At 36.1% G+C, this 27808-nt stretch overlaps 1 protein-coding gene across 1 annotated transcript; it reads right to left on the bottom strand.

Moving 5' to 3' along the window:
- Positions 1-27808, bottom strand: prkx (protein kinase X-linked). The gene is made up of 8 exons (XM_043249799.1): positions 27111-27808; positions 16767-16935; positions 15829-16092; positions 11945-12064; positions 7267-7362; positions 4739-4796; positions 3330-3407; positions 1-1987 (listed from the first exon to the last, which is right to left on the bottom strand). Exons 1-8 carry the CDS (start codon positions 27271-27273, stop codon positions 1862-1864), a joined length of 1074 nt encoding a protein of 357 aa, XP_043105734.1. The 5' UTR covers positions 27274-27808; the 3' UTR covers positions 1-1861.

Genomic DNA, 27808 nt, shown 5'->3' with positions numbered 1-27808 from the left:
TTGGTAAATAAAATGAAGGACAAAGTGCCTAAATTATAAATAAAACAAATTATGAAATACAAGCTTGCAATTATGACAAAGAAACTGTTACAAGATAAAATTATGAGATGAAAGTAGAAGTAAAAATTCAAATGATAAAAAGCTTAAATAATGACAAAAAGTCAAAAATCTCATATTATGAGATAAACTGTTATGACAAGTTGAAACTGAGGGAACTGGAAATCATACAAAAAATGTATTAAAAATTGAATTATTTCAAAATTCTGTCATGACTTGTAATAATTTATGTTAAAGTCAAAATTTAGATATAAAGTCACAAACAGTTGAAGTTGTGACAAATGTAACCTTTAAATGCATACCGTGGGTCTTTAGAGACCTAAGGCATCATTGTCCCTCTTTCATTTTTTAAAGTTAGACATCAAGTCTGTTTTGGTCTCCACTGACTTCCACAGCAGGAAAAAAAATACTATGGAAGTAAATGGTGACCCAAAACAGCCTGGTTACAGACTTTTTCAAAATATTCTTTGTGTTCAGCAGAACAAAGAAATTCATACATAAATGATGACACAGTTTTCATTTTGGGGTGAACTATTCCTTTTGAAAAGTTTGAAAAGGTAACAACAAATGCTTTATTTTATTTTTCTGTAACTGACCTTAAAAAAAATTGTTTTGCTATTGCAGCAGTTAGAGATCCATCCGTGCCGTGCTGAAATAAATAGGTCTGGATCGCTAAAGACCTGGATATACAATAATGATGACAATAAATTCATGCATTTAAGGGTTAACTTGTCTAATCTCATAATTATAGCTTTTTAACTAACAATTCCGACCACTTCCCTCTCATAATTATGACTTGATGTAACAATTAATTTGCCAAAGCGTTTTTTTTTTTCTGATGGGTCTACATACAACACCAAAAGGTTACAGTATACAAAAAAATCCAAAACAGGAGTGAACTATCACAAACAAACACACACACACACACACACACACACACAGCAGCACTTTCTGTTAGGTAAATATGACTGAACCCAAGTCACCGTTCTAGTTTGGAGTTTGGGTTCTGTAGATTAATAACAACCAAATGTAAATGACACTGCAGACTATAAATTTAGTAGTCTTATTCTTGGTTTTGTTTTTAATAATACCATTTTAAAATGCATTGCCGCCAATTACATAGTCTATGGATTTTTTTGTATAGACCTACTAGGTTGTTACACTCAAAAAACACTGCTAGTATAAAAGCATAATGCTGCAGTTACGCTTTTGCTTTGTTTACATGCCTGCTCGAGAGTGCAGTGTGAAACAGGCCTAATGTTACGAAACTTATATAGCAATACCACGTGGGAGGAAAGGATCAACACAGCAAGTTCAGATAACCAGAAACCTAAATTTGTCAGGCTTAAAGCTCTAATTCAGCAAGCTTTTTGAGATATAAAGCCAAAACACAACCATGACCATACATGTTTAGGCATAAGCGAAGACACTGTTTTGATCCAACAAAAAGAACATTGAACAGAACCTTGATATTGCTTATTTAAAATCTTTAAAAACATTACTTTTGCATAATATAAGAGAGGGTGTTGAATCAAGTTGCCGATCACCCACTAGATGATGCTGAAGTGATGAACCGTTTTCTCTGTAATTGTTTGACCATGATTATATTGACAATAATGATGATCGAAAGAAGTCTGTTTCTGTTTCTCAAGTGTGCAGGACTCAGGGACAAGCAGGCAAGACATGCCTATAATAATGCAACTATGACCTTTTAATGTCCCCTGAAGGATTAGGTGAAAACTTCAGCTCTAAATCATTAACTTCTACCAGTCCTGTCTTTTTATTCATTAAAAAGATCTTTTTTTCAGAAGTTCTTGAAAATTTCCAGATCCTTAGCTGGTACTGGCGTGTCCTTCTTCCACTCATCCTCTGGATATGTGTCGAAGTTAGACGTGTCACCCTCGTGAGATACTTTGGGAACTATGGGTGGCTGTCACAGCAATGAGAAAAGTCATTAAAGAGGCTTTAAATAAAGTGAATGACACATTATCATTCAAAAGTGTGCAGTCAGCTAAGAAAATAATAATTGTAATTATTAAATTGATCAAAAGTGACAGTATTCATGAAAAAAATCTTAAAAAAATTTATTACAGTTTCTAAATGTATTACTGTTTTTTTCTCCTCAACGGTTATAATAGTAAGAAATGAGCATATTAGAATGTTTTCTGAAGGATCATGTAAAACTAAAGACTGTAATGGCTGCTGAAAATAAGACCTTGCAATCACAGGAATAAACTAAGCGATTATATTCAATTAATAATTTGTTGTGTTAAATAACTATTGTAATATTAAAGGGCCTCTACAGATTTTTGAAAATTTTCCTTTCATGCAGTGAGTAATGGCAAGTGAATGAAAACCTCATGCAAAGTTTAAAATCTGAAAGTGCACTGTGATGTCTCTCAAAAGAAAGAGCTGACTCTGAATCACTGAAAAGAGTCATTTTTAAACTGAATCAAAAGTCGTTTCATGCTGACATAAATAAGAAATATTAGCATTTTGTCTGACTACTCGTTGGTCCTTTCACGTTGGTCTGAATGTAAATGCAATTTAATTCTTTGCCACTAGGTGTCATTTTTTAAGCTTTAAACTAGTGGTTTCCTTGATAACACTGTAAAAAAAAAGCACTATGCTCACAAACCTGCTTTATCAGACATTACAGGCATGATAAAAGGAGAATAAAACCAATCGAACAAATCACTGCAGATAAGTGCCACAAGGAGGGGTTTGAAAAAATTAATTGTTGAGGGAGGGAGTCCACAGAGAGTCATTGACCGGGTAAGGTAAAAATAAATGCATGTAGTAACACAATAGGACCTTGCATGCATGTCTACTTGTTGTTATCTTGTGATCACAATGCTTTGTTGGTCACACTTTAAGGTCCAATTGTCACTATTAATATACCGTTACCTACTTTTACCTCAGTAAATACCTAATTTGCTTTAATAGTAAGGTAGTTTTTAAGTTTAGGTTTTGGATAGTTTACAGTGAGAATACTAAAGTCTTACCCTAGTGTTTTTACTGTGTTTTCAATTGACTGACCCCAAACTGCATGGGCATGTATACTTTCCACTATCCGCAACCAAGTATTTCTGGGAAATATTCTGGCTATATAATTCTACCAGTAAATAAAGTAAAAGATGATCACTTTTTAATGAGGCGCTGTCACAGTTTATGTAGCCAGTAATGACTTTGAAATCTTACAAAAATGAATAGTAACATAAAACTTAATAATTCATAACAGGACGTGCTCTAAAGCTCTATATGATGCTTACCTTGAGTTTTCTACAGGGCACAGAATCCCAGTCTACTGACTTAAACCATCTGTGCTTCTTCACATCATCAGCTCCATTCTGGAAAATGACACAAATGATACACAACATGGTAGATTAATATAACTAAATAAACCAATATGTAGAATGAAGTCTTACATTTTGAGACAAACCACTACACTAAGAACAAAAACGTAATTTAATCTCGTACATGACACTTCTCATTTGACCCCAAATGTTCTTTTCAGCCACTCTACTGTCTTTTTTAGTTTCTTAGAGAGAGAAAAGAAAAGTGGGAAAACTATGCTAACCTACTGAGGTCTTCTAGAAACCTCAGAATTTGGGCCATGCGTTGCACTGTGGGAGCATGACAGATCCACATTCACTCAAGTGGAATAACAGATATCAGCACTTGTGAATGAGCGCTGCCAGCAGGACCTGGCCTTGCTGTGGAAACAGTGCAAACACAGCTGTGATTAGGCTGCCGGGTCTTAAACTCTCATTGCATGTAGTCAGAGGAGAAAAAGCAAAAGAAAGAAAGTGCTAAATTAACAACAGAAGCATCTAGCCTGGAAAGTCCACCCAAAGCGACATTTCCATCTTTGTCTCTTACTCTGAATCTGATCTGATGACAAAAAAAGAACAAACCCGAAACAAACAGAACAGCGAGATGCATATTTCAGCAGAGCTCATTCCTCGCTTGTGGAGAATTATAATACCGGCATTAACCGGAGCTAATGGGAAAACGACACTCAGGCGCAACCATTCACACACTTCCCATGACATCACCATCGCAATATGCATCACATTACACATGACAGGCCTGGCGCATGCTGCCACTTCATCTGGCGCCAGTTACAGAATTATTTCCTCTGAAGGGACAATTTAGTAAAGTAAATGCCATTAAACCGCAATGGTTTGAATGACTATAGCTGGAGATGCAGAAACACTTTGCACTAGAACTGTCTGTAGTTCTTTCCCCTGTATTCACCTCGTCTGATGGGGGTTGGAAGGAGGTATAGTGGGAGAGTTGCCCGGTGTCAGAATCGCTCTCTGAATGTCCAGGGAGTTTCTCCAGAGCCTCATCTCATCCCCTCTAGGCAGATAGGAAGCCTTCTTATCGTAATTGGAAACATATGTGGCATACTGTGGGCTTTGAGAGAACGTTCTCGCAAGACTCAATCAAGGTCTTATTATTTGCCACGTGTAGCTATATTAAGATGCAAAGCTGGCCTAGTTTATTCTGTTCGATGATTCATAGACGGCCTTGTATTTGATATGACTATAAAAAATCCATACAGCCATACAGTGTTCTCAAAGGAAACATCGCAGATGCTGATTCCTGCTGAAATACTTTGCTCAACCATACGAGAAGAACCATATAAAATATCTGTCACCAGGATCTTCCTTACCTTCATGTTTCCAAGCCTTCTTGCCCGATCAATCACCAGAAACTTCTTGATTAGGTCCCTAGATAAACAAAGACAACATGAGAACCACTGCGGTGAAACACACTTGATTTACATTAAATTAGTTTAATACAGACAAGACTGCACCAATATTGAAATTATGGCTGATTCAAATAAATGAATATTTTTTTATGTTATGGGTAATAAACAATAAATGGCTGATACAAAAAAATTGTAAATTATGGAAATATTTTTGTTTGTATGCTGAAGTGAAATTAGGCATCACAGCAGTATAAATGTACAATATCTGAAATCTGCTCTTTAAAATAAGTATACACATATGTCAAAACAAGTCCTGAAAAAGTAATATTGTTAACATAGTTAAAACATAAAAAAAAACTTTTTCAAAAGTAAAATGAATTTTTTAAAGAAAAATTGGTTAAATCTTCACTATAAAGCACAGCTTTCCATAATTTTGTGCTGGATGATGAGAAGCATCACCCACAAGCTAATATTACTTAAAATTAAATAAAAAAAAAAAAAGAGCGAAAAAGAAAAACTTTACAGTTGCAGTATTTATCAATCTTAGATAATAGGGTTGAAATAAATAACAATAACGGTTACAATTAACAACCAAACAACTGCTACAACATATTCTTGTTTTTTAGTTCATGTTAGGTTGGGTTAATTAAATATTTATAAAAGGTAAAATTTTACTTACTATTATAACAACAACAATAAATGCAAAATGCATAATTACATGCAAACATCCCTAAGACAAACCCTTATCCTAACCATATTGTAAGTACATGTAATACATTTAATATTACCCTTTACTTAAAACGTATAAGTACACTGTAACAAGGACACCTTAAAATTAAGTGTAACCTATTATTCATAATGTCGCTTATTAACACAAAATCATTTTCTACTACACGCATAAAAATCCACCAGTATTAAGTATTTCACATAACTCTTCAGTATTAGGTTTTAAAATCACTTTGTATCTATTACCCAACAGACTTCAAGCTGCGAACACGAGCGCATTAGCATGTTTACTGCTGCGCCGTTGATGTTCTCACTCAACCTAACACCAGAGATGCCTGGAGCGATCGTGCTACAGATGACCTTACCATTCACTCTAGCCTCCCTTGCAGATGTTATTCATTCTCCACTGATCATGCGTGTTTGACTTCAGGATACCATTATCTTATCAAGCTTGGTAAATCCCTACTGACATAAGTCGTAGTTTTGGCTACTTTCATAATTGTAACTAAAGTAAACATGCCAGTGGAAAGGAAACACGGATTCGCTTTGCCCGAGGTGACTGTCTGTCTCTATTTCCGAGAGCTTCCTCAAGTTGTCTTTGTCTTTGGAGTGCAGACCGTTTGAAGCAGCGAGAGCTAATTTAGCCCCTAGTGGACAAAAGCCATGTTAGGAAATGCAGCTGTGATTTTTTTGTGTATGCGTTTGTGTAGCTGCGAGGACTTTTTAGTTGTTAAAACTAGGAGAGGATATTCTTGTGTTTTATTAAGATGTTTTCAACATCAAGAGGGGAGAGTGGGCCATTTGCTGAATCCTGAGCTACTTTAGTTCAAAAGCACCATGAGTAATAAAGTAAATAGACACCCGCCTGTCTGTAATCTGGATGCCTCCACTCCAGTGTGCTTAGCTGATGTGTTTAGACAAGTTCATTAGAGGATACGGGTTAGTTAGTAACTGTGTGCACATGTATGCTGTGAGTAACTGTGAGAACATCTCTTTTTAACTACAAACTCTCTAAAACAAGGGTTTTCAACGTTTTTAAAACCCCTTTCTGGTTGTAGAGATGCAGAAAGGACACCCTGTTATTTTTGAAAATAAAAATGTCTGTACAAGTTTTATCTTTATAACATGTAGAGTACAATATTAACAGATGTTGTTATTCTATTTAAGATGCTTTTGTTGTGGAGGCATTCAAATAGCCATTATGATATTCAGGGACGTATATTTCTTTATTTTTACTTTATTTAATTTTTTAGAATATAAATGCTCTTTTATTGTTATATTTTTATTTTGTTCTAATGTTATATGCTTTTGTAATTTATATTAGATCTTCTTTAATATTTCAATGGAGTTTTTTTATTCAAGCAGTTTTAGAACTTCAGCTTATTTTCAGTATTTCGATAACATTTCTCATTTTCATCTTTTGAAGTTTTAGTTACATAGATTTTCAACTAATATTTTTAACATCTAAAAACAAATGTTAAATCTTGTTTCTCCCCAGATGTATTTCATTTAAAAAAATAAATAATAATAATAATAATATATATATATATATATATATATATATATATATATATATATATATATATATATATATATATATATATATATATATATATAGCAATAATCAGATGCCCCCCAAACATTTGTTTGAGATTAAACAATATTTCATGTTGATACTGACATGATTTCACTAGACATTGTGTTTTATGTATACTATAAATATGGCATGTGTCATTCGGTTGTGTTTTCTTTATCAAACTCACTTTACATAGAAATCCAGATGCCGTGGAAACTCCAGCTTTCCAGACAGGATCTTCTGGTAGATGCCAAAGGGATTATCATCAAAAAATGGTGGATACCTTAGGGGAAAAAAAAAAACTACAATTACAAAAAATTACCAATTAATGTGTCAGAAAGACACTGAGCAGGAAAAGCTTTACAGATATTAGTTCTGTTGAAATGCATGCAAAGAACTAATGCACAGGCGTTATCTATGACTTGCACTCATGTATATATTAATGTTCGTCTCAATATAATTGCAAATTTAAAAATGACTCATAAATTCAATAAAGACAAATGTTTTCTAGACCATTCTTTTGTATAAAGCATCACTTGTAGGTGCACATTTCACAGATGCATCCCTAGTCTGTGCCACTGAGGAGGACCGCAAGGGCTGAATGTACCATTTAGGCCTCTAAATGACTGCTGTTTACTGTGTCTCGGTATAATGCTTCTTGCCCATGTGATGTGTGTTCTCTAATGACTGTTAGAGTGATTCTCCAGCTCATACTGTGTAATCCATTACCCCTCCATTACAGACTTCCAGCCTCGACCAACATGCCATCAAACATCCTTGCACTCTCAATGAGCCTGCATCCAGCTGGCACTGAAAAGAGCCGCTGAATATGAGGGATAGATAAGGTGAGAGATGCTAATGAGCCTGTTACTAGGCGACCACCTGAAGTCTCATGAGGGCACAGATCACTGACAATGACAGAACTCAAGTGTCAACAGTGAAGATGAGACATACATCTGCAGCAAAAGACCCTGCAGTGATTGACACTGAACAAGCCATTACTGCAGAGTTGCACAACAGGGAGGACAAATGTGAGACGGCTTAAAAGAGTATTACCCAGAATGACCGCAGTAACATATTATTTAAAGAGATAGTTCAACCAAAAATTACAATTTGCCTCACCATCAGGCCATCCAAGATGTAGATCAGTTTGTTTCCTCACGGGAATAGATTTGGAGAAATTTTGAGCTACATCGCTTGCAATGAATCCTTTGCAGTGAATGGGTGCCGTCAGGACGAGAGACCAAACAGTTGATAAAACAATCTCAATAATCCACAATTAATTCACATGACTCCAATCCATCAGTTGAAGTCTTGTGAAGCAAAAAGTCTGTAATCCATAACAACACTACAGTGTGCATCCCTCTTATGTCAAAATCTATCAACAGATTTGTTTATAACTGATTTGGACTGTTTTCACTTGTAAATGGTGCTTGATCTATGCATATTTTTCACCTGATTCAGACAAGTTGACTTTTTCCACTATGGATAAACGACATTTAGAGTAACAATTGCTTATTACAAATATGCAGATTTTTACTTCACAAAATGTTAATTGATGGACTGGTGATTAATGTAATGTTTTTATCATTCTGACGCCATCCATTCACTGCACAAGATCAACTGGTGAAGACGAATGCAATGTTTTTTTTCCTTCTCTCCAAACTATTTCATGCTTCATTGATAAAACAAGCTCCTCAGGACCTTGAATGTCCTGAAGGTTTTTTCCAAATGTTCATTTTTGTGTAAGCTATTCCTTTTAGATTTAATACTTAATTTAATACCATCAATTAATGACAAAAAATAGCCATGCACATATTCATATGTGTATTACTGTTATTATTGATTGATTCAGTTTTGTATAGTGCCTGAGAGTGTCTGGTCACCATAACCTTTCACTTAATGGAAAAGAACATAAAAAAACCCCAAAAACTATTTTTGTGTTTGACTGAATAAAAGAAAGTTTTGGAATGCCATTAAGGTGAGTAAATGATGACAGAATGTCCTATATCTTTGAAGACTGCAGCCTTCTGAAAGAAGTAAAATAAGGTGGTTCCACATAATGGATTGACCAGGACTGACTGAGCGTGGAAACCATAAACAGAGAGAGAAGCCAGGAGAGCAGAACCTGCAGCTATGCTTTCTTGTGGGTGATGGAAAAAGGAGATGGAGAGAAGGAGAAAGTGAGCAGAAGAGACGTATTAGTCTCTATAGTGTTACTGTAAGCAGTGGCCGGTGACAGGGGAAAAAGGAGAATTATGAAACCGAAACTTTTACATAACAGCACAGGTGTCGCCAAGATTCCACTGAGAAAATAAAACAAAAAAGCTCTTGAACTCTTGAAGTAACTATTGTATGATAGCTAAGACCACTTAATCAAAATCATTTATATTAGTTAATCATTAAATCAATCAATTTGTTGATATTTGCATTGACCAAGACAGCTACTGAATTCTGTCCATCTGGTATTTTCAAATCATTAATCTATGTACAAATGCAGACACTTATTTATGCTCTTTTCTTGCTCTTTTTCAGCACCCTGTGCCCCGTGACTGCGGTATTTTTAAGACACTTTGTGTCTTGAGACCCTCGCATTCTGTTCTATTTTGTTACACTTCATACATACTTCAGCTGTTTTTGAATTCTTAGGCTTTTGGTAAATGCGCCTGTAGCAGTTCCTAAAAATCTAATAAAAATCCTCATTTCAAAGTGTGCACATGGGTCAGAAGATGATGACTGTGTATAGGTGGATATAAATACCCTGTGCTTTGTTCTTTGGTCAAGGTATTCCATACGGCCAAAAATATAATACACAAATACTTTGTGCCATCTCCAGATTTGTAAGATTGTTGCAGTTTCCAGGTTTCAGGAATGTAGCTGTTTTTTTTTCCCCTCAGGATTAATCAGCGTCAAGGTTGGTAAGGTATTTTGTAAAAGTTCTTGAAAGTCTCTTATGCTATTTTTGATTTTATGAATAGAAAACACATATTTTGTTAGAAATTCCTTATGATAAGTAGTGTATGCGATATCCCACCCTCTCCCTCTCCTCTGAAATCAATTTTTTTCCAATGAGAAGAGAAAATGTGTAGATTTTAAGGTGATTCAATATGGTGAAACAATATCAATTAGTTTTTGATATATACACCGATTTTGCACCTACATGTCTGAAATAGAATAGCACCAACAAGACATTTGCTCACTTCCATATATATATGTGGAGGTTGCGACCTTTTTCATGGCTCAATCCATGAGGAGACATTTCAACTCCTGCTACATTTTCCGCAAAAGGAGTCTCAAACGACCTTTGACATACACTGACAAGCATGCTCACAGTCTCAGAGGTGACTGAAGGGAGCTTTTGTATGTCTGGGCAAGCTGTGCTTATGCCCATGTGCCTGTCTCAAGAAAAAAAAATAAGGGAGCAGGTCATTTTCTCTCACTCACATGCAGGAGCCAACACTTCAAAAGAAGTCTGGGATGAATGAAGAGGGTGGGTCACTTTTTCCTCCACACGAGAGCCTGTGAAAGCTCTAGGGCAGATTTCGAGGTGGGGAAATGGAGCAGTTTGGACGGGATGTGCGCTACAGCATCCAAAATTATACCAGAAGGGAAGAAGTTTTGTTTCACACCTGCTTTGGAGTCTATGTGACAAAATCAACACATTCACTTGTGCAAGACAGATATTGCGCCAAAAGAAATAAAAATATCTAATATAATTCGTCCAAAATTTATAGAAAATTTTGCGTGCTGTTCTATCACACATTTATGCCCACATGTGTTGATAATAAGAATTTAATCTGGATGTAATCTTTCTGTAAACAAGATATAGTCCAAGAATTGCATCCGCCCCCTGACATACTGGAAATATGAGCAGATTATCTGTGCGAATATTAAATATGCCCGTTTGTGCACAATGTAGGCTGCAGGGATAAACGTCTAGGCAAATAAGGATAAATATCATAATATGGATGAATATCAAGGCAGCACTGAAAGAGGCCATCTGCTTTGAGACATGCACATAGAGGTTTGGGCCTTTGGCAGAACCCAGCGAGTAATATTCCACTGCTGCCCTCTAGTGGTGTATATTTGACAATTTGCTGATTTTTCCTGACCACAAGCCAGTACAAATACAGCCTGTGCCATACATGAAGAAATAGAAAGTGTTCTTTTTCATTATGCATTTATTCATGACTGGTTTTGGTCAAGTAGCCATTAGCTTAAGGGCAATTAAATTATACATGGAAAATAGATGTCATAAAATAAGATTTGAAATTCCCCCTTTTTTTTTTTTTTTTTTCCACAAACATGTGCAAGTCCCAGACATGTGATGAATTTTTAAGAGATGGGAATTCAATTACGGAGTTGTTTTGCTGTAAATCAGAGGTTTTTCCGATTCTAAACGAACCCAACAAAAATATATATTGACACTTTATTTTAAGGTAACCTTTTACGTGTTACATCTGCTTACTTATAACAATAAATGATGAATAATTACTTCCAAGCAATCATAAACCAATCTCGAATACTAACCCCTAAATATATAGTAAGTACATGCAGTTAATTAATATAACTCAGAACTTAAATATATAAGTGCATTGGAATGCAAACAATAAAATAAAGCGTAACCAGATATAAATATTACTGGTAAAACTTTGTAATAACATTATTACGATATACAATGATTACCAGGGATAATTGGATACATTTCCTTTAAATAAATATCAAAGTATGTCATAAAAAATTGGTTTGATTTATACATCTTCGTGGTACCCCTTAAGTAAATTACACACTACCAGGACTACACAGAGTCCTGGTTGAAATCTCTGGTGTAAAATGTTTAGGAGGTGATCACAGTGCCATCTTACCCTGCAAGCATTTCAAAGATGAGAACACCCAAAGCCCACCAGTCCACTGCTCGCCCGTGACCTTTACTTTGGATCACTTCTGGAGCCAAATACTCAGGAGTACCACATAAAGTCCATGTCCTGGAAAGGAAGACAGAATAAAACAGTGATATACAGAAACAGAGGAAAATCCCACAGGGTCCAAAACTGATAGACCACTGAGATCAAAATCTGATTCATTACCGGAAATAAATGGAATGTTTTGTTAAAGGTAACTATTTTTTGAAGCTTTCCATGTTAAATCGTTAAGTGATAGGTTTCCCAAAAATGAAAATCATTTTTCATGGTCATCATTCACACACATACACGTTGTTTAAACCTGTATATCTTATGTTTATCTATAAATTAGAAGATATTTTGAAAATGCTTGGAAGACAAATACAATTACCATAAATAAATAAATGAACGTGACATATTGATTTGTGTTGGCTATATATTTAACCCAGTAAAAATAGATATATAACCAGTGTAACATAGCCCATCTACTACAGTGACTGTTTAGATAGCACACAGAGGGGTGTAATTACAGTGCATCATGTGACAGCTGGCTATCTAGACCGGATTGTATTGGCTAGTGTAAGGTAAAGACAGTATATCCACTTCAAGCCAAGAATACTATAAGCGTAACTGTATATTGAGCTAGAAGCTAAGGTGAAAGCTCACTGTAGTAGAGGGTTTCTGATTACACGGAGTAGCTGCTGCTCCATGGGGTGAAATGACAAATCTGTGTTTGTTTGGGGCCATGGGGCCGGTCGATAAATGAGTCTGTTGACCTGTCCTTCAGCAAACGGCTGCCCTTTGCTTCTCTGTTTGGACATGGTTTTGTAACAGAATTATAAGGTTGTATCTGTTGATACCAGAATGTCAATAAGGAAAGGACAGGATATATGTAAAGGAGTCTTTTTATTTATTTGTTATTTGGTTTGAGCTGCTGATCTGATTTCTTGTCAATACCCGCATGTCAATACAAAGAAAAAAAATTAGTAACATAAACACTATACTGAAGACTTTTTACAAAAAAGATTTTGTGGTTTTAGCAGATATTTAGCTCAACCTTCTTATTGTTCTTGTTTCTGGGTCTTCGACCTTGTTTAAGAAAAGTACATTATATAAGTATGAGAGTAAATTACTTTTTAACAGGTCTAATAATAACATACTAAATCAATTTTCGAACCTAAAGTTGCAGATTTATAAACTTGTCACTTATACATTATATTTACATAGCGACAACATTCAGATTTATTTTATTTAATATTTTATTCAACATTAACGTAATGCGTATTTCGTAGGGGTGTCTAGATCACGTCACAGAAGCGAGGGACCTCAGGGTTCAGTGCTTGGCCCTCTTCTATTCTCAGTTTAACTTCACTGGGCCATATTACTGCTGACAGCAAACTTACACGAAAGAGGGTCTGGAATAGCTTCTGCGCATGTCTCTCACAGTATTTATATCCCTTCTTTTCTTGCTCTCTATTTCAGTCTCTTTCCTTACCTTTCTGTGCTCAGCTGTCTGGATTAGTTTCCCTTATGTTAACCGGAGCCTCAGTGTCAGCTCACAACAGCATTCCAATGAACTGTGAGAGAGGTTTGCTGTGATGTGATTTTCGATTGGCTCTGATGATTTATGTTTACTCTAATTATATCAGACTGCATACTAATAGGAGCAGTGAAGAAAATGATCCGGTTATCAAGATCATATCCTGTTACTAATATAAGCATAACAGATGACTCACTTAACAATACGTTTGTCTGCAGGGTTGTATTTGCATGTCTGACTAGAAAAGGTAGGCCTGTATGTTATTTATTTCATTGTTACTCTTTGCGGTGACGGCGTCACGGTGTGGTTCAAAAATAGTCTTTTAATCAATCAAAAGAACAACAAAGACGTGACAGACGGCCGACTAGTTTATGTCATTGCTGTAACAAGCGGAAAAACGTCTCAAAATATACAGTCGGCTTTTCAAAAAATACTTTTAGGACATCAAATCTGTTGTGATGAAGGTGACTTTTCTCTGAATTCCTTTAATTTATTTATTTTTCTTTTTGATTGGCTTCTTGAAGCTGCGCAGTTAGCATTTGACAAGTTCCCTCCTCCGTCCCCAAACATGACCTGCAATTCGTCAGTAACTCTGACACAATAATGAGCCCTCGTTTTGAGAAGACATTCTGACAAGATGATGAGATGAAAAATGCCCTAATGCCACCTACAAGAATAAAAAAAAAAAATCCCCGATGCCTGATCCTGTCCTCAATCTTGACTTGTTTGAACAACACAGGTGCTTCAAATGACCGTTGATCAAAGTAAACAGCAAATATTTCGCAAACATAAAGACAAATTCAAATATGGCCACCAGGTGGCATTGCTGCCACATGACAGTCTGTGCAAACATTATCTACTCAAACTGTAAAAGCCAAAGCTGTTGCTTGCAGGGACAGTTGTCTTCTCTATTGGACCGGAGTCTATATGTGGGTCACTTACACATCATAGTCAGACCCCCGATGTTCTGAGGTCCTTCCTTTTGCACAGAGAAACAGAATCACAACCCACGCTTATACATCAGAGGGGTCAAGGCTTGCTCTAAAAAGCACTGCAATACTCTGCAATGCACTGCAGATGGATACACACACACACACACACGTACAAACACACACACAATCTCTTGTTCTTTTATTGTATTTGAATGATACTATCAGGGGGCACAACCAGAGGGATTTTCAATTTCAGCAAGGTTACTCTTAAATTGGTCCATGGTCCATTGGTTGCACTCATTCAGAATTAATAACGGTGGGTTGATGGATGCTCTAGGGGGCCAAACTAAGCCTTTTTTAAAAGGCACTCATATTAGGACGGCTTTAATAACACGCAGAGAAGCAATCGTATATGTCTTTTGTACGGGAGTCACACCGAATGAAGGCATTTATTAGGTTACTCTGAAAGACGGAGAGTGATGTGGTGGTTCGTTACTGCATTATATATTCACCAACATCACAGTTGAGATTCTGAAAAACTCCACGAACCGCACAACTAAATTTGATCACCTACAGAATTTCAAGGCAGGACCAATGGCTTACATTTAATTTGAGAATGAGAACACTAGGAATGCTAAAATGCCATGGAATAAAGGTAAAAATCTGCAGCATGCCTAATCCAATCTTAAAAATCAACTTTAATCTTCAAGGGTGCACACTTCAGATAACTGCGGCTCAGCTATCTCTATCTCTCCGGTTTATGTACTTAAAAATAACTTCACAAGATTTCACAACATCAACAGATCTATCTAGGAGCGTATTAAGGGAAAATGACTATATTTCAATGTAATAATACATCAGCTGAGAAGACATTAACAACAAACAGAAAAACAGTTTGACAACTGCAGCTAAATTTTATCATAAGTTGACCGTTTCAGGTAGGAATGCACCAATGGTATTTTATATAAGACCAAATACAAGAACCTACTCAACTGTCTGCAAGCTCTAATGCTCCGCTGTATTGGTTTTTGGTTTGGTTTATTCGTCAAGCGCGTATACACAGAGTTGGACCTAAATTGATGCATGCAATTAATTAAACAGATTTAGGCTTATAGACAATGATAAAATATAAAAAATATAAATAATTACATTTTTGTTTGGATGACTGTTCACTGTGGATATATATATATATATATATATATATATATATATATATATGCATTTATAATCAAAAAATGCGGCTTTGGTGACCATGAGTGACTCTTGTGTGTGTGTGTGTGTGTGTGTGTGTGTGTGTGTGTGTGTGTGAGTGTGTACGTGCACGACTTTTTGAAAACTACCCTGTTCTTATTGTAGATAACAAATTGCCAACATACCTTTCCGAAAGCTTTTTAGCGAACCCGAAATCTGTCAGTCGAATGTGCCCCTCACTGTCCAGCAGTATATTCTCTGGTTTCAGGTCTCTGTAGACAATTTCTTTGGAGTGAAGGTATTCAATGGCGCAGACAATTTCGGCTGAGTAAAACATTCCTGTGCTGTTACTGAAACGTCCTCGACTGCGTAAATAGCTGAAGAGCTCACCGCCATTCACGTACTCCATCAACATGTACAGAAAACGATCATCGTGGTGCGTCCAGAACCTGAAAAAGTTACACATTATGCGTTACATGTGATTTACATGTCATAGAATACATATACGTATGTACACTTGCTATATGCTTGTGACAAATGGGCTATACGTCAAAAGACTTGCATTCCAAAACCAACAAAAAAAAACAACAACAATAATTACAGTAGGAACACTAGCGGAGGTAGTAATCATGATCTAGTGCAATGGTTCTCAACTCTTTCGACTCCAAGGCCCCATATCATAAATATATTCAAATGCCTCATGACTTTTCTAGATTTTAGATAATTACTGGATACGTTTTTTTTAAAAATAGTATACCTATTTTTAAAACATTTTAATGCTTTGTATAATTAGAAACATGCGTATTCGTGATAAAAATGCCCACAGAGTTATACGTTTGTATTAGTCGTTTACACTTCTTCACACATGGAAATCATACTTTTAAAATAAAGTTTTTCAAGATGTGATCCCTCTTCAAAAAAAGTAAAATTTGCAAAGAACTATTTCTTGATAACCGCTAGTTGAGAACCATTGGTATAGTATAGATTAGTATCTATAGCTCAACATATTTAACAATTTAAAGATAAATACAAAATCAGTGTTTAAAATTGACTGAAATGACTGAACAACATTCTCACTTCTGTTATATATCCTATATGTTAATATAGAGTAGTGTTCACTTACAGTCTGACAAGGAAAGGATGGTTCACCTCCGTCAGAACCTCTTTCTCATTATGCACGTGTTGCTCTTGTTTCAGACGTATTACATCTGGGATTTTCATCGCCTTCAGAGCGAAAAAACCTCTCGTCTTTTTATCCTTCACCAGAAATACCCTTCCAAAGGTTCCTGTACCTGTAACAACATGGAATATTGACGTAAGGTGAACGGCTACGATACAAAAAAACAATATTAACACGCATTTTCTTTATTCGCAGTGAACCCAAAATATATAGACAGACACCTAAGCCGTACTTAAAAATGGGTGTGAATCTTTTCTGAGATTTTCTTCCCAGTATCCAAAGAAAACCATCAAATCTATAAACTCCTTTGTGACGGCCACTTCGGCCTGCTTCTTAAATATTATCTGAGAGTATAGAAGCATGTTTGTGTTTGGTCTCTCCACAGAGATTTGTTGTCCACAGATAAATGGCACTCAGAGCTGGGAGAGTAAAACTCTCAAAGACGACATGTCTCAAAGAAGTCTTTGATTTCTACTGTACGGGGACACGAGTTTCAGCGGGTAACAGATCTTACGTTACGCACACATGATCAATGGAGACAGAGAGAGCTCTCAAGCTGAGAGAGCAGGGCACCTTGAACCACCCACTAAATTACAGGCTACTCGGTCTCACCGGAGTGTTGTTACAAGCCTGAGAGGTCAATACCTACAGGGGACAACTTGACAGCCTATTTGGACAAAACATCCTATTATACGATCTTAGACCCAAGCCTCACGCTTAATGCTTAACTAACCCTTGATGATGAACCAAACAACTTTGCAGCATCATGGGAAAAAAAAAAAGAGAAACGGACGTGCCCAGAAATGTGTACGTGAGGACTCGTGGGTGTAGCACTCGGGTCAGGAGGCGGAAAACCACAGTCGTGGAGTGGCAGTTGTTTGGGTTTAAGGGCCATGAAGTAGATCAAGGAGATACCGCAGAGAGCCTTGTGTTTTATTTGTTTAACCTAGCTTTGGCTTGAGAAAGACTTTTTACACCTGAGACAGAGCAAACAACCTTGACATTTTGATGGATGTTATCGTAAAAAAAAGAAGAAAAAAAAAGAAAAGAAATTGTGGTTTTTGATTTATACTAGCGTTCAAATGTTTGGGGTCATTAAGATATTTTTTATTTTATTGCTTTAATACCTTGAATTAATCTTACTTTATACTTTTATTCCGCAAAGATGTATTAAATTGATCAATTAAATTTTTACTTATTTTTTATAGATCAAATTTTTTAAAAGGTAGGCATATAAAAAATTGTGTAACAAAATTAAAAGAATAGTTCGCTAGAAAATGAAAATTCTGTCATCAATTGCTCACCCTCATGTCGTTCCAAACCCCTATGACTTTTTTTTCTTATTTTGAACACAAAAGAAGATATTTTGAGGGGTTGTTAACTTCCACAGCAGGGAAAGAATTACTATTTTCAAAATATCTTCTTTTATATTCAACACGAGAAAGGTTTGAAATGGCACGAGGGAGAGTAAATTACAATTTGTTTTTCATTTTTGTGCGAACAATCCCTTTAAATATCTAATAAAGATTCAAAACCATTTCTGAAAAAAATATTTATTACTGACATTTCTGAATAAAACCATTTCCTATAATAACCTTAAAAAGGACAATCCAGTACTGAGACTTATGACTCTTTTTTTCCATGTACAGTAAAACAAGATTTCAAGAAACAGAAGCAAAAAGTTTAATGTCTCCAAACTAATCTCTGCTCTTTTCGTAACGGGGTAGTTTTAGATGACCTACATTTCCTTGTAGCTGCATTGTGATGAGTTACGAGCGACGATACTGATGGAATAACTGACATGGAATGTTGGCATTTAACACATTTACCTTACACAAAGAATCTTTGTTCAGAGACCACTGAGTTGACATGGTTACACAAGCAGGGAAGAAAACAAATGCCTTAGCTGTCAGAGGGGAGGGGACGGGACTGGTAACACGTGAAGCAAGAGACTTGATGACACATTATTAGATCATGCTTCCTGCCTGTTACAGGAAAATCTTATTCAGCTGGCAGTTATTGCTGTTTACTTATAAGTGAAGAAATCAAAGTCACTATAGAATACAACAGTACGACAGACAGACTGCTTCATTATTCTCCTCCACCTTCTTATTGGTCGGGTGCATTCGATAGCTGTGTTTACATGCACCCAAATAAGCAGTTAGCGATTGGACTGATGGCTTAATAGGATTGAAAAGCTTCCTGTAAATGTCAATCGACCTGAATGAGCTCGATCTGAAAGATCTGAAATTTTGATCGGATTGAAAGGAGAGATGCAGACCTGAAATAATCCAATAATCCAATAATCAATGGTGGGGGGTGTATTTAGATCTAATGATTATTTAGGTCTTACAAACCAATCAGTTGATGAGACAGAGTACATAAATTATATTTTGGGTATAAAAGATAGACCTATCTACAAGGCAGAAATGACAACGAAAATTCTCTCTCTCTCTGTCTCTCTCTATTTTTTTTTAATACCCAGCGGTTTAAAAATGGCACAGTTAATTTCATAAATTGAATTTAATTAAAATATCTACAAAAATGAAAATGAACAACTGCCAAATCACTGCATCTTGCATCACAAATCTAAAGTCTGCTTGTGGAGGAGAGATGTTTGTCCCATCTTATTAAGTTAAAGACATGGATTTATTGGAGGCATTGATTTTATTGTGTACAGAACTACAGCTTTAAATGATAACAGGCCAGATTCAAGTCAAATGACACTTATAATATCTACATTTTATAATATAAATATCTCAGAAACAAAACTACTTTTGGGCCATGATCAAATCATTTGTGACTGTGAGTGGGTCTCACACAGCAGACCTTCAGACTGACAGCAGAAGGTCTGGCATCCATCGACACTTTGAATGACCAAGAATGAATGGCCACATGACTGACAGGTAAAGCAATCAATCACATTTAGGTTTTTTTCCACAATCAGATGACGACTTCGAAGCTCAATCAGTTTCCGTCAGGCAAGTGTTTCAAATAACTTAATTTTCTCATCTGATGTGGCTTCTTATCTACTGCATTCAGATGGAGCTGCATTTAATCAACAGAGGCGTAGATCGCTGACAAGCTACGCAATATTGCGCTCATAATCAAAGGTGATTCATCTCGGATTATGGATGCTATATAGAGTATCTTGACAATGATTAGGTCTATACAGCGGCAGATATTCATTTTTAAATAAATTTAGCAGCAGATTTTCAGTCCTTATGCAACGTGATGGGTGGTATTAGGTTTGTGAGGTAGATGCGTATCATATGTACGCGAAAACTGCATATCATATGCACACCAATAAATTGTGTCATATGCATGCAAAAACATGTGCGACATATACAGTATATGCCAAAATCCATTTTTCGTATAAATAACACAAATTAAAATTTTTATTTACCATACTATTTATACACATTTTTATGAGACTGGGCTGACTTGAGCTACTATTTGTGCCTGAAATGACACATATGCGCAAAACTACATAAAAATGGATCAGCATTTTTGGATTAACATTCTTGGGGACCATCGTGAAAAAAAACTACATTCGCAACGTGACTTTTTTCCAATATATCGTGCAGGCCTACCCCATACTCCTTTTAAAATAAACCACTCATGGCTTTAAAGTAAAAGCACTTTGTAGAAGAATTGAACAGAATGTTTAGTTATAGCAGGAAGTGTAATGTGGTAAACCCACCCCACAGTTTAGTAAATATTTGACATTTCATACAATTCACACGCATTTCTCACAATGTAAACTTAGAGCATAGCCTTAGCTCAAAGTCTAAACTCTCTTCATTCACATCTTGAGAGGTTGATTATTATAGTGATTCTATAGGGAACACAACGTAAGATGCAAATCAGATTTATTTGAAATGATAATCACAAAAATTCTCAAGTAATATATCTCATTGCTCATAATTACATAATAGATAGCTGCAGGGATGAAGTATTCTGGTTCACTCAACAAAAAGCCAGATTAGAGTTTCAGTGCTTAGTTTACCAAGATCTTCAAAAATTAACCAATTTTCATTCATTCTAAATATTAAATACAAATCGCAAGAAACATTACTTGTACGTTTACCCAATAAAGTTGATTGAATTTTTTTCTTTAAAAACATGAATTGATTTTTGGTTGCACCACCTCTTCATGTGGTTGAGCGTGCTTTCTTTAACTTTGGTGAAAATATCTTCAGCAAATTATTTCAGGGCTATGGAACTGTAAGTGTAAAAATACCAACATATTTCCAGGTTTTATTACTCATTTCTCTATGTCATTTAAAATGAATAATGCACTTCTGGCCATCAGTGTACAAATTTCAATTCACATTTTTTAATAGCTTGTTTTTTTTGTTTTTTTCAAATAACCAGTATCCAGCCGAATATCCATAATATACAATATACATTACAAATACATTACATATTTCCAGTTTTCTAAACAATCAGGTCTCATTTAAGGTGGCAGATGGCACTTTATCTAGATAAGGGAATCCCACACATCCCTTTACTTTTCGCACAATTACCATGATTATGAGACACCGATCTTATTTTGAATCATTAATGAACACTTAAATTGAGTCATTAATGCTATTGCTCGATTTTCCACAGTAAAATCTAGGTTAGCTTTCTATTTAACAGGTAGAGTGCAGAAAGTAGAAGTGAAAGGGGTACTTTCTGAGGGTTCCTTAGGGTAGTGTACTCGGGCCCTTATTGTTTTTATTATATAAAAATTATATTCAGGCTGCATGTGAGGAAAATTAGTGTTTATATGCTGATGATGCTGCTCTTTTAACTGTAGATATCGAGTCTGAACAAATTCATGAAAAAATGCATTGTTAGAGTGAAGGAATGTCTGACAGAAAATAAGCTTTTATTATATTTAGGTGAACCGTAATCCATTCTTTTAGGTTAAAATGAGGTAAAAGATTTAGTTGTTGAAAGTTGATAGTTCTAGCAAATAGAACATCGGTTAATTACGCTGACTGATAATACAGTGAAGTAAATATTGCTTGAAAAGTGTTGGGAAAATGGCAAGATGCATTTTTTTAAAATGGTTTTAAAAGTTTAAGTGCTTATGATTGGAAAAGATTCTGAATTTTAACAAATAGTAAAGAGAATAATTAATAACAGAGTGACAGTATATTTACATTTTTATTTTTCTCAGGTTATATTAAGACATGGCCTTTTTTCTAGACAGAGCATGGATCTTGATTCGGGTAAGTTTAAGATGGTATGGTCGAAGGGCATTTGTGTATTCTGGTGCGCAGGGGTGGACCGAGCTGCCTTTGGACATTTAGGTCATGACGGATTGTGGGTTTCAGTAAGAGAGTGAAGAAAATACTTTTAAATTTGACTCCTTTGGATTACTGTACTATTATGATTATGAATGTCATCTCTGTGGTTTGTGTTTTAGTGTTTTAAAATGATATTTTGTTGTCACAAAAATCGTTTTCTTTTAACAGGGACCAGAATGGAATTAAAATGTTACTTTATTGTGTTCTCCTTAGCAAAGAAGTGTAACCCACATGTATTCTCTATTTTTACATCTAATACTCGTATAACTTCTTGGCAAGTTATATGACTCAAACTTCTTGGCAAACTATTTTCTAAAACCGGTCTTTCTTTTTTTTTTAAAGGTTGTAATGCTTCTTTTAAAAAGCATGTCTCTGTAAAGCACATTTTCAGCCTTTTACTAGGAAACCTGTGTTTTAGTAATAGTCTGCCAGTGCCAGTCTTTATACTGCTGGGTAGGGATAACCTTCACTCAGCTGAATTTAGCCTTGCTGTGAAATCAAATGCCTTCAATTGTTTTTAGCTGCATTTGCCCTTTGTCAACAAAAGAACACTTGTGCTGTATTATCCACATTCAACTTCTCTTCTGCCATAAATAAAAACTGAGCAAATTCGGACTATTTTTTCCTCATTATTTTAATGACAATTTAACGATAAGAGAATTCGGATAGAAGCTTAAATCATTCGTCATACAGTAAATCTCTAGCATCCCACAAAAAGCTCTGCAAATTGGATTATTTACGCTGGGCCTAATGCTATAGTATACACTTCAGATCCATTTTTATACAGGAGATCGGCCTTCAGCATGCTATGAGAAACATTTACCCCTAGACCACAAAGCAATTTCCTTGTACTGTAAATCACTGATATGACAAAGAGTGTTGTTTCTTGGAAATAGCACTTACGTATCTGGTCGGGAAAAAAAAACAAAAAAACTGAGGCTTCTCCGATAATTATGCAAAAATAAAGGATCTGTAGCATGTGGTAGGGATGCACTGAAATGAAATTTCTTGGCCGAAGTCGAACAAAACGAAACACTGCACCAAAGGCCAAATACCAAACACGATTTTTCGCATTCTCCCCATATATTTAGTCAATTTTTCCCACAGCTGCATAAATTAAATAGCATGTGTTTTTAACAGTTTTGTCTAGCTTTCCAAAAAATAAAAATAACATTTATATATTTACTGTACAAATAAATGCAGCCTTGCTGAGTAGACGAAAATTCAACTGGAACAGTATGCATGAGTGTTATAATAAATGTATTAATAGAGCTGTTGTAATTATTATTTTCTCTTTCTCAGACACATTTACACCTTTACATGGACCTTTGCAGCTGACATTAACACACGCCTATATTTGATCACATCACACCATTGCTTGCCATAATTTAATAAAGGCATAAAATAATAAAGTCTTTCCGGTTGCCGAACATTCGGTGCATTAATTCTACTCTTAGGCTTACTGCATTTCTGCAGAAGAATGTTAAAATAAAACACAGCAGGGTGCTGTTTGATCACTTATGATGAACTTGAGTAATGCGTTTTAGTCAAAGTACTCGTGAGGGAATAAACATTTGTTATCCATAACACATATTTTGTTGTAACAGTTGTGTAAGGTGGCATTGCTATGATTAGTGCCCTCTTTGGTTAATTCTCTTTAGTTTCAATGAGTATGAACTTGTTTTAGTGTAAAAGTAACCATATATAACCTTTTCAGTTTGCTCAACAAACACATACACTGATAACTGATGGGTTAGACAAACTAATAAAGATCTGGATCTCTACCATCTAATGCGAATGCATTTAGTCTTTGAACTTGTACCCATTACTGTTTATTGAGTTTATTTATGTATGTATGAAAGCATAGGCAAACTTTAAATATTAGGCTGATTCATTTTTTGTTTTATCATAAGTTGTATATATGTTGTCTATATTTAAAAAAAAAAAAAATCTGAATCTAAAGTTCTTCTGATCTAAAGTTTAAAACTAAAAGCAGGAAAGGCTTTAATTGGCCGGCTAACCCTCACTGTAGCTAACCAGCACTGGCTTGCTAGGTTTCACAGGAATCCAGCATGACGAGCTTATCCTCAAGAAACTGTAACCTCACAAGGTTGATGTACACAGATGCAGTTTCAACATATTATTTACAGTGCGCAGTATGGAAGACGGTTAATGCTTTAACATAACTTTATAACATAAATAAAAAGATAAATGTGAGGCTTTAATGCTTTATAACATAAATAAAAAGGTGAATGTGAGGTGTGATTGAAGTATATGTCTTTAAAGTATGACATGAAGTGACAGTGTGACATGTTGCAACTAGAAGACAAAATCTGTGACAAACGAAAGGGCCGTTTACCTGACAATGTTTTCAGCTAGATTTTGAAAACACCACCATTATCGTATATTGCCACACACAATACATTTAGGAAAACATTGAAGTTGCGTATGTGCGTAGTACATGTTAGGTATGTAGACATGCGCAGTACATGCACATTTTAAGGCAAGTGCCAACAAACATACAAAAGTTAGTGTTGTTGCTGCTCAAGAGGCTATCGCCATGAATAAGACATCTGGATGAACAACAGGTATCTGTAAATGACCTGCGAATCATTTTGGAAGGCACGAAGGAAAAACTTCGGTTTTTGACTACATAGTTGTCGTGTAAATGCAGCCTTAAAGTTGCAATTAGCTCACTTTTTTACTCGCATGCAAAAATTATATATTTCAGCTAAACAAATTTACATACTGCTATTCTAACATCAGCCTTGGTCAGAGTGAAGTTCGTGCAGCTGACATGTTTAACTGCTGTTGCTTATTCTTTTGACTGTGGCTGTGCAGCTGAGTGTCGATGAGAGTAAAAAAGGAAAAAGGGGAATCTTAATAATAATAATAATAATATTAATAATCAACTGTCATCAAAATGCAGTGTGACAACAACTAATACCAGATAAAAACAAGCTGACACATGTGCAAAATGCCAGTGTACAGATTCCGACCTGACCCGTTTTTTTTTTCACAGACATGAACTGCTCTCCTCCTCACCCCGGGGCCCTTAAAAAATGAGCTGTCCTTTCGGTTTCTTACAGTCCAGCTAAAAGTAGACATCTCCACAACTACTAATAACCTAGACAGGAGGTCTTAAAAAAAAACTGCACAACTAATATTAGCAGTGTCCAAGATGTACGTGACATGACTGTCATCAGTGGCTAAACACCACTGGCGGAGCTAGTTCAGGCTAGAACGATGGTCGTCCTCTTAGTCATGATGTTTGTCGGCTCGAATAATAATAATCCTGTCAGCGTTTGCCTGAAATCACATGGCGCTAATGAGAACCAGGAAGCACTTGGTGCTCAGGAAGGAGGTAACATGTTGTTGCTATGTATTTCGAAATAAATAGATGGGCTTGTTTAGAAACTGAGCATTCTATTCACAGATGCAATTCAGTCACATGAGATTTACTCCTTGTCAGATGGGCCTTGTTCCATCTGTTTGCATGGCACGTATGCATTTAAATTACTTTTCACTGCCGAATGTGGGAGTAGAAGTGAAGGTGTGTAATGAAACTAATTAAAATGTGTTAGAGGTGTGAGTGAACTAAGATAGTGAGGTCTTCAGGGGCATAAGGAAGAGGAAGAACAAAAATACATGATATCGAGTTTTCTTATTGGCTCACGGACGGGCAGAAATTAGAAGCAGTAAATTACAAAGTGAATTTGCCATTAGCGATTTTGCACACCGATCTATAAAACGCAGATGAGAAAAGCATTATGGGTTGGATTATGAAACGGATTTCAGCTGCTGTGGGTGGGTGGACTTCAAAAAGCACAATTTAAAATAACTGTTTTCTAATTTGATATATTTAAAAAAGCCATTAATGTAATTTTAGCTGAAGACGCTGCAGCCGCTCAGTGTCACGTGGTCCTTCAGAAAGCACTCTGATACGCAGGCATGCCGCTCAAGAAACATTATTATCAGTGTTGAAAATACTTGCGCTGCTTAGCATTTTTGTGGAAACCATGGAACGAGATTTTTTGATGAATAGAAGGTTTTACCATTAAAGTAAACTGTTAATCGAAAGGCAGAGCGCGTTGTTTCTTCGCTTTAAAGTTTTTGCTTAGCTTTTTTCCTATTCCTGTTTTCGCAGCACAACTGTGTCACGTCGATATTTGTGACCACGTCCCCAAAAAACACATTCGAATTTAAATACAGAAATCATAAAAACATGCTCATCGCAAAGGGGGTGCATTCAAGACATTGTGTAATCATTGTTCTTGTGAATGGAAACTATTCAGTAGGCCGTGCACCTGGGTGCCGAGCAGTCAGCTGATGCAACAGTGAAAATACATTTCCCCAAAAACAAAAAACAAAAAATTCCTGCCGTTGGGAAAATCAGGCTTTAGCATGTTTATTGCTCACTTATTCATTTGTGAGACGTTAATGCGATTCACCTTTTCAAAAGATATTCATCAAGTCCTGATACATATTATAGTTTGCTCAGCAGTTTGTTCCTGATGTTTACCTTTACTACCTACTACTTCCGGGGTTTCCCACCTGACCCTCACTTTCAAAATGACAGCTGAAATGTTAGTTACCACGAAAGGGCCTCAAATAAATACAAAGTGTGACTAGATTCTACCGGTGACAAGCAATAAGGCATAACACCGAACTATATTTAGGTAAAGCGAGCGTGCAGGTGTACTTGACAGCCCATTACTGCAGGCATCCCGAAGGAATTCCCAGGGCAACTTAATATGCTTGCTATACAGCTCGAGCTTATCTCTTTGTATAGTTGGGCAGTCTCTAAATGGTAAGCTCAAAAACTAAACCTTGGTAAAAAAAAAAAAAAAAAACGGTAGCTAAATGGCATAGCAAAACACTTGGTGGGACAAACACAGCTGTAAACGTTTAGAAGGACACGCAGACGTTTTAGGAAATATCCGTTGACTAAAATGTGTTTTAATTCGATTCATAAGGGTTAACTTACCGACAGTGGCGATGGTGTCCAGGTCATCCAGCGTGTAGGTCCTGTTGGCGGTCAGGGATGCGGCCCCTGCGGATAACGTGGGACTGCCTGCGTCTGTTCTGCCGCTATCCCGACCAGAACTGCTTTCGTTATTTAGTCCAGCTTTGCCTTTAGTTGCTGCCATCTTCTTTCGTGCGATTTTTATAACTCTAGCCACATAAATGGCCACTTCCAGATAGCGAGTCCTTTATTTCCGCTTTTGGAAAACGCGCTATTGATAATATACACATTGATCCGTTTCGGTCAAGTTAACACATCCTTTGTTCGCACAAACCAGACTGTGACCCTCTGCTATCCATCGCCTGGTAGCCATACATTTAATAGAACGGTAAAGACTAGCAAACATAAAGTCCTTAAAATTGTAAGCTATTCATGTCAAAGGTACTGTCATTTATTCTATACTTTATTACGGACGTCCCCTGTACGACTACTGTACGTTAACAAAGACAGGAGTGGACGGGATTCAAACTTCAGTCTTACGAATCCAGGAGGTTATCCAGACGACTTTTTTCAGGAGCAAGGAAACGGCATGGGTGTTGGTTGCTTAGTCGCTTAATGTATATTGCCAGATATTACAGGCATTTCAATTATTTACTTCCCCCTTCCGTCCCCATCAAAGAAATCTGAACCCATTTCCCCTTCAAAACATCGCTCAGCGG

This window comes from Puntigrus tetrazona, chromosome 1 (assembly GCF_018831695.1).
Source record: "Puntigrus tetrazona isolate hp1 chromosome 1, ASM1883169v1, whole genome shotgun sequence".
NCBI lineage: Eukaryota > Metazoa > Chordata > Actinopteri > Cypriniformes > Cyprinidae > Puntigrus > Puntigrus tetrazona.
The sequence above is the reverse complement of the archived record's forward strand: the minus strand, read 5'-3'. Positions and strand labels throughout refer to the sequence as shown.

Bases quoted from the DNA above. Each gene is read 5' to 3' on its own strand.
- prkx (XM_043249799.1), bottom strand. From the start codon at position 27,273: ATGGCAGCAACTAAAGGCAAAGCTGGACTAAATAACGAAAGCAGTTCT. The intron at 16,093-16,766 runs GTAAGTGAACAC...TAACTTTTTCAG, and splicing joins CATCCTTTCCTTGTCAGACT to GTTCTGGACGCACCACGATG. The intron at 12,065-15,828 runs GTATGTTGGCAA...CTTCCTTTCCAG, and splicing joins GCTAAAAAGCTTTCGGAAAG to GACATGGACTTTATGTGGTA.